This window comes from Cibotium barometz, chromosome 58 (genome assembly GCF_041138505.1).
Source record: "Cibotium barometz isolate CiBa-2024 chromosome 58, ASM4113850v1, whole genome shotgun sequence".
Classification (NCBI taxonomy): Eukaryota; Viridiplantae; Streptophyta; class Polypodiopsida; order Cyatheales; family Cibotiaceae; genus Cibotium; species Cibotium barometz.
In genome coordinates this window covers 4,063,617-4,077,151 of record NC_141103.1, presented here as the reverse complement: position 1 = coordinate 4,077,151, position 13,535 = coordinate 4,063,617, and the positions used below count along the sequence as shown (strand labels likewise).

The 13,535-nt window shown below is 41.7% G+C and overlaps 1 protein-coding gene and 1 pseudogene across 1 annotated transcript; both read right to left on the bottom strand.

The window, feature by feature from the left end:
- Window positions 1–2,139: 2,139 nt before the first annotated feature.
- Window positions 2,140–3,410, bottom strand: LOC147605811 (uncharacterized; annotated as a pseudogene).
- Window positions 3,411–3,988: 578 nt separating this feature from the next.
- On the bottom strand, window positions 3,989–4,732 carry LOC147605810 (uncharacterized). The gene has a single exon (XM_086792554.1). The coding sequence runs from the start codon at window positions 4,730–4,732 to the stop codon at window positions 3,989–3,991; it is 744 nt and encodes a 247-aa protein (XP_086648680.1).
- Between the last annotated feature and the right edge of the window lie 8,803 nt (window positions 4,733–13,535).

Here is a 13,535-nt window from a genome sequence, read left to right as displayed (position 1 = left end):
GAATCAGGATCATATGGATTGATGGATCTGCTCAAAACCATGGACACTGCCTTCTCCCTTACCCAACTTACCCAAGAATCTGGATACTCATGCAACTAAGACAAAAGAAAATAAGAAAGTAAGAAAAAAGGTCACTAAATGTATTCACTAAATCAATTAATGGTTTTCATTCATGAACTTACAGTAAGTGTTGTCATTCTAAATCTTGACTCAAGATATCTCCAAGCATTAGCAAGAACCATCCATCCACAAGATGTTGAGTCTTTCTGCAAGGGAACTTCCTGATTGAAGTACTTAAAATCTTCAAGTTTGTAGTCTACATAGGTAGAACCTAGAAAACTCAAGATAAGTTTGGCAGCACTGCAAGCATAAAATATTGAGGGTCAACCAAATAATTGAAATCATACAAGAAATTGTTCTGGAACATAAACCATGGAAAAGTTGATTCTTACATTTTACTTCTCCCATGAATGGATGCCAAAGAGTTCATAAATATCACATCTCTATCCAATAGATTGAAGATAATAAGACTCCAATGGCCTCTGTGATAATATGAATACTGAAATTAGTTATGAATACTGTCATGTCTATTATAGGCAAAAGATAATTGAGAATGAGTCTTACACTTCAACATAAGGGTATACAATGTAATTGCAGGTAAGCATATCAAAGTTTTTGAGAAAACTTGCAAGATCCCCTTGCCTATTGAAAAGGCACTGTGTAACAAGGGGATCAAGAATGGTCACTTGCACAGCCATTGATTCATGAAGATCCCTCATAAGACATCTGGAGACACAAACAAAACATGTCAACAAAATATGGAGTCTGAGAAATTCATCAAGAAAACAAAAGCAAATCCACACAAACCTCAGACAGATGAAGAGGACTGTGTCAGATATCTCAATATTGTGATTCACAAGCATACTTGTGTCCTCAGGGGCAATGTCACAATAAACCTCATCAAAATTCAGCATGCATTCTCTTTCTTTCCCCGTGTCAATCGGCATGTCTACATATGCCTCCACATCCCATTTGGTGAACCACTTTCTGATGTCTTGAACAAAACTAGAGGAAAGAAATTTACTCTTCCTTGTCTTTTGTGGTGTGCATCCAATTTTCCATGCTATGCGGGGGATTCGAGTAGCGGGCATCATTTTGATTTTCAATATGTATGCATGCATTCTTTTTAAGGCTTTGATCTCTAGAGGCATGTTTCTTGTTTCTAGCAATAGCACCGAGTAAGGTGTGGTTTTCTTAACGCCCAAGTGTCTACATAGGAACTTCTTTTGTATTTTCTCAATCTCATTCCATGTATGAGCTGAAATGCTTGCGCCCCACACTTCTACTCCATATAGAATGGCCTGCACTACACATGTCTCAAAGATTATGTTCTTTATCTCCCATCTTCTGATGTTTTTTTGCATGCACATGTTCTCAAATTGATAGTACTTGGCGTGGCCGGCATCAATCCTACTTCTTACGCATTGTCCCCAAGCATAATTAGATGGAATATCAATTCCCAAGTACCTGAAGCTGTCCACTTTCTCAATTGGCTGCCCTTGATATGTGAGTGATGGCTGAATTTCTTGTGGATGAGTTCTTATGAGCATACACTTCGTCTTGTTTACATTGACGGAGAGACCCGTAGTGTCACAAAAGGTGTGTATAGCATTTGTCAATTTCTTGTGGATGAGTTCTTATGAGCATAAACTTCGTCTTGTTTACATTGACGGAGAGACCCGTAGTGTCACAAAAGGTGTGTATAGCATTTGTCAATTTCTATAAAGATGCCATGTCATGTGCAAAAAGTACAACATCATCTACGTAGATTAGCAGCAAGAGGGTGAGCATTCCAATGGCTGGTCCATCTGTTTCTTCCACTAGTGCTTGAGGGATAAAGTCCGAAGAGAGTGGGGGATAGGGGGCACTCTTGTTTGACTCCCATATTGAGAGAGAATTCTTTAGATAAGCCGGTCTGTGTCTTTAACTGGCATCTAACTTGTTGATAGAGTTGTGCTACTACCACTCTAAGATGCATCGGGACCCCTATATATTCCATTCTCTGCCATAGCCCACTTCTTGGGATCGTGTCAAATGCTTTTGTAAAATCCACAAAGCAACAATGCAAAGTTTTCCCTTTTAGCTGGCTTTCTTCCATGAGAACCCTAAGCGATATGAGATGATCAATGTTACTATGTTTAGGTCTAAAACCTGCTTTTCCTCTTTAGCCCGTTTGCCATTTGCCTCGGCCCATACGCTTATAGCTTGTTCTAGGATGCTCCCTAGAAGCTTAGACATGCAAGATCCCACCATGATGGTTTGGTAATTAGTGGGCTGATTTGCATCCCCTTTCTTGAAAGGTGCTTTGATCCAATTCTTTTGCCAATCAATGGGTAGCCCTTGTGTTATGGATTTATTGAGGAGTCCGTGTATCCATTGCCGTGCAATACTACCTGACCATTTGAGCATTTCTGAGTTGAACTGAATCATGTCTAGTGCTTTGCCATTGGCTAGTTTTTTTATGCTCTTTGTTACCATCAAAAAGTCAAAGCATTCTTCTGATTGTTTTATCTCTTGCATATTAGGCATCCCTTCTGCATCTTTGTGTACATATAACTTTTCTACATATGCATACATATCTTCCGGGCTTATGTCTCCGGTAATGTCTTGTCTTTTGCCTTTCATCCTCATCCATTCCTTTTTGGGGTTTTTCTTGAAGTTTATTAGGGCTTGTGTCTCGGTGTGTAGTTCATGTTCTCTTCTTTTTCTCCTCTTGAGAGTTGTGTATGTTTTTGCCAAAGCTATCCATTCTATGGCTGTTTTGGGGGTTGACCTCAAATGTCTTTTAGCAATCTTGCATTCTTCATCAAACCATGAGTTGTGTGGCAACCCTTTCACCTTTGTTTCTTGTCTATGCGTTTTCCCCATTGTTTCCTCTACTGCTTCACTCATTGCTTGCTTGAATTTGTTCCATGCTTGATCTACATTTATTGGCATGCATTCTCTTGCTAGTTTATCATCAAGGGAAGCGGCATAGGTTTTCTTTTTTTCAATTTGCATTTTGTATGCCCATGCTCGAATTTGAGCTTGTTTTCCTCTCCTATGAATGGGTACCCGTAACCATACATGAATGGGTGTATGATCCGAGTTTGGTGATCTATCCCCAATTTCAAAGTTATGCACCATGTGGGATGCCTCATACTGGATCAATACATAATCAATAGCACTCATTCCCTTGTTGGCGGTGTAGCATGTGCAAATTTGTTCACTCCATTTATAGCTATTAATTGCATAGCTGTCATCGTGCTTAGTAATGCTGTTCCTTGTGGGTTTGACACTTGGTCTTTTGAGCATCACTTCCACATGTGGGCAAGTACATCCATTTTATGCTCTAGACCCGGAGGTGTCATGAGAATTATGACTTGCATTTGCGCATGTGCTATGCGAGCATTCATGTCCCCAGTAAGCATCACTACCCCTTCTTACATTTGCGCATGTGCTATGCGAGCATTCATGTCCCCAGTAAGCATCACTACCCCTTCTTGCATGTAAGTGTTAATATCTACATACAAATCTTCAAAGGGGTTGTTCTTCTCTATGTTGAAAGCATTATAGAACGGTGATTCACTATGGGGAATGTAGCACCCTGCTATGAACACACTGGTTTACCTCCTGTGTCAATCTTGACCCATATGTATCGCTTATGAGCATCTTTTTTGCATATTTTAATCACTTTTTGAAGCTCTTCTTTGTACATCACTGCCACCCCTCCTTGTCCTCTCATCTTTGTACTCGGCATCCACAGAGAGTGTGTGACATACCCATCAACATGTGGTATCCTGCATGTATCGTGTTCCCAGGTTTCCAATAGGAAAAGTACATCCGCTTGTGGTAAGACTTCTGTGAGCCCCTCCCCTTTGTGCCAGGGGAAGCCACGGCAATTCCAGCTTATTACATGTAGTTTTGTGGTCCCATGGGCCTCCTCTTGTCATTTTTTCTGTTCTCCCCCTTCTGTGGTGGGTGTTTTCTTATTGGTGCGTGCTTCATAGGCTTCCCTTCTTGCCTTTTGTTGGTTCGGCGTTCTATCTTCACTTATGTATAATGGGCTGTCTTTTAGATATATGCGAGCATTTTCAAGGATAATGGCCCTCTTTCGTGCATCTAGGAGTGTGCATACAATTGCCCGGTTGGTTTCGGGCTTCTTCTTCCCTACTCTATGCTCGTCATATACCACAACATCATGCATACCAAATTTAGTGGAAATGATATCCGTGATGTCCGTGTTCAATGTAAGCACTTGTTCTGTGTCCGTTTTTGGAATGCCTCGCACTACTATGTTCATCTTCCTTTTCTCTAGTTCGTTGTATTCTTTTTCATCCTCAATGACATACATTTCATCATTTGTGGTAGTGGTGGCCGAGTTTGTGTGCCCATTCTTTACTATGCTTGCCCAAGATCCCACATTTCCTGGTACATTTTGTTGGGTTCTCTCACTGCTGATACGTGTAAGTTTTTCGTTATGTGAGGCCAATGTATCCTGCGTCATGTTGGTTTGTTTATTGAAGGCTTCTTGTAGTTCTTGCAACTTCTTCTCTTGGTTAAGGACCCGCATATCTTGCATTTGTAGCTTATGCTCAAGCTCTTGGTTTTTAAGTGCAAGGTTTTTTATTTCTTCACTTTGGTTCATCATGATAGTTTGCATTGAGGTGATGAACCCCCATATGTCTTGCATGGAGCCCATCACTACATGTCCCTCGGTCGTTTCATCTACATGGCATTTTTGTGCTTTGTTTGCTCTCTTGTACTTGTCCCTGTACCTGTTCCTGTACCTGTACCTGTCCCCTGTACCTCTCCTTTTTTAGGAGGCAAAGAAGCCGCTAGCAGAGAAAGGAAAGAAGGCTAAGATGGCGCAGGTCCTTTAGGATAAAAGGGACCCAATTTTTTTTTGGGTCGGCTCTCTACCCAGAGAAAAGGGCAGTCCTTCTTGGGGGGGAGGTCGAAGAGCATACCTGCGCGGGCAGCGCTTCACTCAAGTACAGGAAGTCTTCTACACAGCAACAGCAACAAGGGGGCCATCTGGGGTAGCAAGGGAACACCTACAGTTCCAGACCAGTTGTCTAGTGTACACACAAGCAGAAGGCAATAATATACAAGAAGAAGGCGACCCAATTCAAGAAGCACAGCCCTTTCAGAAGTACAAGCCTTATGGGCTGAGATGTACACAGCCTTTATGGAGGGTTTAGACCAACACATCGACTAGGACACTAGTCAGAGGAATTGTTAAGTATGTGCACAAGAATCCATCTTGGAGACTCAAGATGCAAGCAGAAGAACAATTCCAGAAACTGAATCTAGCATGGGAGTTCTCTTGGAGCAAGCCTCAGCTGAAAGTATGCTCATGCACACACACACCAACCGCGTGAGGGCCTTAGGGCATCTGGCGTCCCCCACAAGGAGTGAGGGCTTCCCTTATATAGGCTGCTGGTGGCTGGTCCTCAAATTAGTAGACAAGAGGGTTGCAATTTTGGGAAAAGTACAGCTTTCTTGGTCAAAAAGCAGACCCTTCTAGCCAAAATCGAAAAAAGGCAAAGACTAATCAGCTGAAGAGGGTGCGTGGCTGATCTGGGTATAAAAGTGTCACCAACCTATATTAAATCTACTTAATACATATACTAATGACAACTACCAGAAGCATAAAGGCTGGAACCCACAAGCTCCTTATTAGGAGAGGTAGTCCTGAAGGTACTGTAAACTCTGTATGAGTACAAGTGCAATATGATGGTATGATTAGTAGTAGTCAGCTTAAGCAGGGGAAACACCTGATGAAAGGTTTCTCTCTTGATTGAGATGAGCATGGGAGAGAGGGTATAAAACCCTAATCTGTCAGCTGACTATGCAGGCGTGATAAATCAGATGGGCTGTTGGACAAAAAGAAGCTAAGTCACTTGGATGCAGGTTCACACTTAAGTGACCTTTGGCCAGAAAGAGCCAGGCTCTACCAAAAAAAGCGCATAATAAAGTATAGTTGACGCTATCGTGGGTGCCAGGTTTATGCTAGAAAGAGATCACTTTTACCAGAAGAGGCGGAAAATTAGCTTTTTCAAATCTGCGATTTCTTTTATCTGCTAAACCCGGACCAGCCATGTTGACTTTATGCTCAGCTAGGCTGCGCAATCTAGAAGAAGAGCTTCACCTTTTTGCCAGTAAAGCTGCGCATACCAAAGAGCTGCTCTCTTTATCCACTAAAGTGCCTTTGTCTAAAGGCGATTCTCAGCACCCCAAAAGCTGAAAACCCACTACAAGGGATCGGGCTCATACCCGCGCTCCTAGACCGCTAAAAATGACTTGTGAAAAAAAGTAGCGGGCCCGTGTATCAGCGCATGTATAATCGCGGCCAGAGACATGCGTGTAAAACCGCGTGTATAGGACTGTTTAGACGCCCTGATACACGGGCGTATACACGCGTTCTGTCAGGTTCAGCTGCGCTTAGACGCGCTGATACAAGCGTGTATACACGCATTTTTCACTTTAGATACGCTTATACACGCATATTTCTCAGATTTGATGCGTTTATACACGCGTGTTTTACAGATTATCCGCGTATATACACGCGACTTTTTGCAGATCTGACGCGATTATACACGCAAACAGAGAGCCAAAAAAAATCCAGAGAGTGCTATTTGGTACCTGAATGCTGTTCCAGCATTCCAGCACCTAATAACACTCTCTGGTTTTTTTTTTGGGTGCATTGGACCATCCACGAGGAAGATTAAGACAAGAACGACATGAATGCATACATTGTCAATACACAATTCAAGACAGACATGAATGCAATACTATATCGATTCACGATTCAATATTACTATCAAAATTTCACACATATATACACGAGGAAGATTAAGACAAGAACGACATGAATGCATACATTGTCAATACACGATTCAAGATAGACATGAATGCAATACTATCGATTCACGATTCAATATTACTATCAAAATTTCACACATATATATAAGGGAGTCCATATGTCAAAGTAGCCCATGGCTTCAGTTACAAAAATATATATACAACCACATCATCAATATGGAATGTGATACTATAAGTATGAGTACTACTCAGACCCAGATGATGACTCGGTGCTCCCTCCATGCTCAGATGAGCTCACATCGGTCAGAATGTCCAATGAGTAGTGCTCACGTCCACCCTCTGTAGTGGCGACGGGTGGATCATCAGCAGCTTGTGCCTGTTCAAGTAATATATAGTATATAAGTATATATATATGTAATTCAATAAACCAAAATCATTCGTTTAGAGTTTTCAAGTACCTGTCGACCGTATGGTCTCATGGCCATCTCAAACTGCGCATCCGTAATACGTCCCTCGGCTCTGAAGATGGCCCACGTGTCACGTCTGCTATGCTGGCGAGCATACCCAGTATCGTGGGCTGTGGGCCATACCCAGTATCGTGGGTTGTGGGCTTCCTCCCCGTAACCCGTCGCTGTATCATAATCAACACAATCATAAAATCAATGAATTAAGTAAACAATCAAATAAAGTGGCAAGATACTTACGAACTCTGCCTCCCATGACTCGACGCCGCCACATCCAAAATGCGAAGATCCAATGGTCTCCATCTGGATCCGTCATGCCTCCACATGCTACCTGCTCTTCATGCCACCCTCTGCTCGTTTCTTTGCCTCCTTCCACTCGCGTTTGCGCACAGTGGGCAGGTTTCTCGACAGGATAGCCACCCGCAGCTACATTTAGCCCATCATCGTACGCGAGTTTTTTAAGGTGAGATCTTTTATTACTTAAGATCTCCCTTATTCGCGTCCTTCCCCATACATCTGAGAATGTAGCATGTGGGGGATTGGGGTACCGACTATGTACAGCCTCTATCACCTCCCCAACTAATCAACTATTTTGATCTTTAAATTTATAAAACAATTTCTATACAAGTTTGATACTACCCCACGCATGTACTCCATTACCTCTTTCCCCCTCGCATCCATCACTATCCCGCCCCTATCCGTCACATCATAGCAGATCACTCCCTCGACCTCTCTCATCTCCTCCTCTTCCGAACTGTCTCCTCTAACTCTTCCGAACTGTCTCCTCTTCCAAACTGTCTCCTCTAACTCTTCTCCCTCTATCTCCTCTCTCACCGTGTGCCCTACTACCTCCCCCACCAAAGCATCCGCCGCATCCTCCACTCCCACTCTTCCTACTGCTGTGGGTGGAGTCACGACTGGGGGATTGTCTACATGTGACGGTGGCTGTGAGCCCTGACGTGACGGTGGCTCTGAGGGAGTACGTGATGGTGGCTGTGAGCCCTGATGTGACGGTGCTTGGGAGGGTGTGCGTGAGTGTGTCTGGGGACGAGGTATGTCTCCTCGGTGGGCGTGGAAGAGGAGAAGCTGCATGCCGTCTCATCGGACTCGTAGGCATAGACGGCAGTGGAGTGCCCTGGATACTCGCGGTAGGGGTATAGACACCAGGCACATGGAAGGAGGGGGATGGGCATACATGTACTCTGTAAGCTCAACTGGACCAGGATGGCGCCCAAAATGATTTAGCATCTCCATCAGCCAATTGCTGTACGCAAATGGATCGAATGAAGAACCTGGAATATCCATAAAGAATCTGCAAAAATAAAAGTATATACATGATTGCATCAAATCACAAATGCAAGCTAGGCGCACATATGATTTTTCACCATCAAACTGACATCACTATCTAGAGAATTCACATCTTCAACAATGCTCAGAACTATAGAGTTATCCTCCTACAACTCTTCAAAAACTACATCACTATCACCACAACAGCCATCTTGTGTATCAAGAAGGATGCATTCATGAAGCATGTTGTGGTAAAAGATATGCAATTTAGAGCTCAAGGAGCTCACAATAGCCATATTTATTGCCACACTTGGAAACCTCAACTTGGAGTTGTGAAGAGGAAAATGAATGGTAACAAGAGCAAGCAAGCTCACAGCAGATTGAACAAAAAGAAGCAAAGAGAAGGAGATGTGCCATGTGCTGGGTGCTGTAGCAGCCAAGGAGAAGGAGGCAGGTGAGGCAACAACACAACAGCATTTTTGGCTGTAAGAAGGAAGCGACAGTAACGCGTGTATACACCCGTCCAAAAATGCATGTATACACCCGTCCAGAAACGCGTGTATTCACCCATCCAAAAACGCGTGTATATACGCATGGACAGTCTGTGCAGACAGGATACACGCAGACATACACGCGACTTGCGCAAAAAAAAAAATTTAAAAGCGACCGACCTCCGACAATATGTTCTTATAAAAGGCCCACTGTCGCCCCTGTCAGAATCGTTCACCAGATGGCAACCAGAGAAGAAGGACGAAGACAAACCCAAAAAGCAAAGAGAAAATAACATAAACAAATCTGAGGACAAATCTGAGGAAACAAGGCAAAGGACAAACTGACTCACCTCTGAAAAAGTGAGTCTTCTTTTTGGTCGGTTTCCTTCACCCGTGTGTGCTCCTTGTCTGCTCCTTGCACTTAGGTTTAATGCTCTGTTGGAAGAGGCGAAAACGAAAGAGAGCAGATATGTTAGTTCAAAATGTTTATTTGGGGAAGGCAGGTTATTTTAAGTTTAAACAGGTCGTCGCGTGTAGAAACGCATGTATTTTTGCGTTTATGATAAATTAGCCACGTTTATACACGCGATTTTTAGGATCTAGCCGCGTTTATACACGCGATTTTCAGGAAGTAGCCGCGTTAATACATGCGATTTTTAGGATACAGCCGCGTTAATACACGTGATTTTTAGGATGTAGCCGCGTTAATACACGCGATTTTTATACTTTCATTAAAACAGATTATGATTTTGTGTTTTCTGGTTTGTACATAGGATGTCATCAACCTCCTCAAGCAGTTCTAGTGAAGATGAGACAATGCATCATCGTAATTGCGATGTGTGGTTGGGACAAAGGATCAAGTGTATGTGTAATCGATGTCAAGGATGCATTATACGAGCACATCGAATTACCTTGAATCACATCTCCATGTATGGAGAATGGAATCAAAGAGGTGAGTAGATGTAAATTGATAGTATTCAAATGACTCATGGTATCCAAATTAAATTAATGGAGTTGTTTTCCAAGTCTTGTACGTTGAAATTAAATTTTGTAATGCCATAAACCATACATACATGTGCTCTTATGTGTGCACAGTTCATACTACCTACTAGCATCGACCATTGTGCAAATAAGAGTTTGAAAAAATGTATTTATAAGATGGACGAGCTTGTGAGGTATGTAAAACCCATGTCAGATCACCCTTCATTATACCTTGCAAAATGAACGTGCATGAGGTATAACGTACTATTTATTTATTTTTCAGATATGTTAGTTCCAAAGCAATTGATCCAGCCATGTTGGATGATGCGCGTGTTATGGTGGCAGTGGAGGTGGTTTGTTTGGTAGAGGAGACTTTTCCGCAAACCATTCTCACAAGTCAACTACATCTCATTGTGCATTTAGTGGATGAAATCGCTTTATGTGGCACTGTGCATGCACGTTGGATGTTCTTCCTAGAGAGCGCTTCATGAAGACCTTAAAAGACTTTGTGAGGTAAAGTGCAAGGCCTGAAGGAAGCATGGCAGAGGGTTGGTTGATACAAGAGTCTCTTGTATATATTTCAGAATTTCTTGGTCAGGTGGACAGCTCTTTGCCAGGACTATGGAGCAATGAAGAGGACTTGAGGATGACCTCTATTGTGCCTCAAGGAAAAGGACAGAGTAAAGTAATTGACAGAACATTTATTGATGATCTCAATTTCACTTGCATCCTTAATAGTGATGTGATAAGCAGATAGGTTACAATATATGAGGATGCAAAGACAAAAAGGCAAGCAGAAAGAGCTCTCTTTCTCGGAGGCAACATGGCTCTCGTAAGGCGTACCCTAAGCATCTAGCAACACTTCCGAATGATATCCATGTTGATTGGTTGTTGCATGAGGAAATGGAGAGAGCAGAGAGCGACGAGGGGCTGCATATCACGGCGGAAGAATGGGAGTATTCACGAGGATGCATGTTAAAGGTACATAGAACTAATGTTTTGCATTAGTTGTAAGTGATTTGCTTTTAATATTTATTCACATTGCTTACACAAATATTACTTCTATTTTGGTCCAGTGCACTATGTTCAATGCTATATGGTGTGAAGGCAAGCATTTTCGAACACAAAGAATTGATGAAAAGAGGAATACACAAGATTGCGGTGTCATTAGTAGCTTTGAGGGAGCTAATGGAAAAATGGATGATTATTGTGGCACAATCCAAGACATATTTAGACTTGACTTTCGTCGCTTCTTTGTGTATGTTTTGGATGTCAAATGGCAAATGAACGTGGTGGAAAAAGGACCTAATGCAACAATAAAACGCCATGCAAGTGGCAATGTAACTATTGACTCTACAAAGTTTTGGCAAACAAAGAAAGATAGGCTCGTATTGCCACAACAATGTGAGCAGGTATGCATTTTTTTACTAATGTGTTTCATGTACATATATATCTAAGCTCGCGTACCCCTTGACTTTTGATATGCTAATTAATTTGTGCAGTATGTGTATTTGAGTAGGTTATCTATCTACCAATGGTGCATGACATTAAATGGTGGTACGTCATCCCTATTGCACCACGTTCTAAAGTGATGTATAATACATTCACTGATATGGAGCATATGGAGGATGTAACAAGTCGCAATGAAGATGATGTCAAACATGCCAATGAAGATGTTGTGATCGATGATCAAGAAATAAGAGATGATCATGATAATGAGGATGAGCGTGCCATTTCTCATGATCATGAGAATGACCCTACCATTGAGGATGATGGTGATGTTGATGAGGATGATCAGGACATCGATACCATTATCAATGGACAAAATATTGATAGTGGAATAAATTTAATCGTAGCCTTACAAATTGATCAATGGATATTGATGTTGATCGTTTGGCAAGGATGGATCTTATTGAAGATGAGATCGAACCCTAACCAATTTGTCACTGTATCGTTCTAAATTGATGACATTTCTATTGTATGTGTTGTCTTTTAATTATCATCTCATGATTTATTTTTGAATATATTTCATTGTTGTAAATGCATGTAGTGGGATTGTGTAATGATATATACTGTAATGTACTATGAGATGGTTTAAAGAAAATAGTTTTTAATTTTGTAAAGGAATTCAGTTTTTTTTAATAAAGCGTGTATTGATGCGTGTATTTATGCATGTATTGATGCGTGTATTATTGCGTGTATATACACGCGCTTATACACGCAAATTTAAATGCCAAAATACACGCGCTCGATACTATTCAAATACATGCGCGACCATACACGTGCCTGTACTATTCAAATACCAAAATACACACGCCCGATACTATTCAAATACATACGCGACCATACACGCGCCCGTAATTTATCGCGTGTATGAAACGCGTGTATGGCAGCATTGTTTTGTAGTGACCTCCCCGTCTGCTGGAAGGGCTGCTCCCAACCATCCTCCATAGCGTCTACGATCATATGTTTGAATGAGAGATGCTTAGGAAATTTGCGACCGTCCCTAAGCATACACGCCCACCTGCGATGTGCAGAGATTCTTGGCGATACTTCAGGAAAGAGATTCGCTTGAGAGTGACATGGCCTCAACAGAAGGTACACAAAGTTAATTCACTCAATGCATATGATAGGTACTTCTCGAATAGCATTAATTATATATTCATATAAAAGCGCATTTAATTTGCAGGAGGCAGCACAGGCTCGTGTCCAGTCAGGGCACACCTCTCGGCTTGGCCGGATGGGCTCTAGTGGCTTTCGAGCACTCTTTGTAAGTGCACAAATTTTTTGTTCGTCTATCTATAGCTATTTGTATATATATGTGTGTATATATATATATATGTATATATATATATATATATATATATATATATCCATGTATCTATGATCTCATATGCATTCAATTCACTTCTTACTTATATATATGCAATGTTTAAATGACAGACTCAAGGATTATGGTCGAGCACCATCTGTAGACGAGATACGGAGAGCCACAATTTACGGCTACAGTTTACGGCTACAGAGCGCTACAGAAGGAGATGCCGACACCCGATGCTTTTGTAAGTAATTCTATCAAATATTATTTTATGCCAATCAAGATCTGCATGTGTTATATGTTATGTAGTTTTTTTTTATACTCAAATAGCTAATAGACATTTTTAATTGCAGGAGCAACATGGTGAGAACGACATGGACGAGGTTGCTCGACAGGTAGCAGCAGGGTTATCATCGCAACCGCCCAAGAATGTACAAGAGGAGGACTCTTCCTCCGATGACTCCGATTAAAATTGTCATGATAGAGCCATTTAGTGCTAATTTTGTAGACAGAATTTTTTGGTACATATAGTCGCTCATTCAGAATGATGGCGCTCTTTTATTAACATTTTCTTTATGTATGTGTGTTTTGGCCATGATGCACATGTGTTACATCTATCAAGAGTTTCTT

Excerpts from the sequence above, each read along its gene's own strand:
- LOC147605810 (XM_086792554.1), bottom strand. The coding sequence starts at position 4,732 with ATGCAAGACATATGGGGGTTCATCACCTCAATGCAAACTATCATGATG.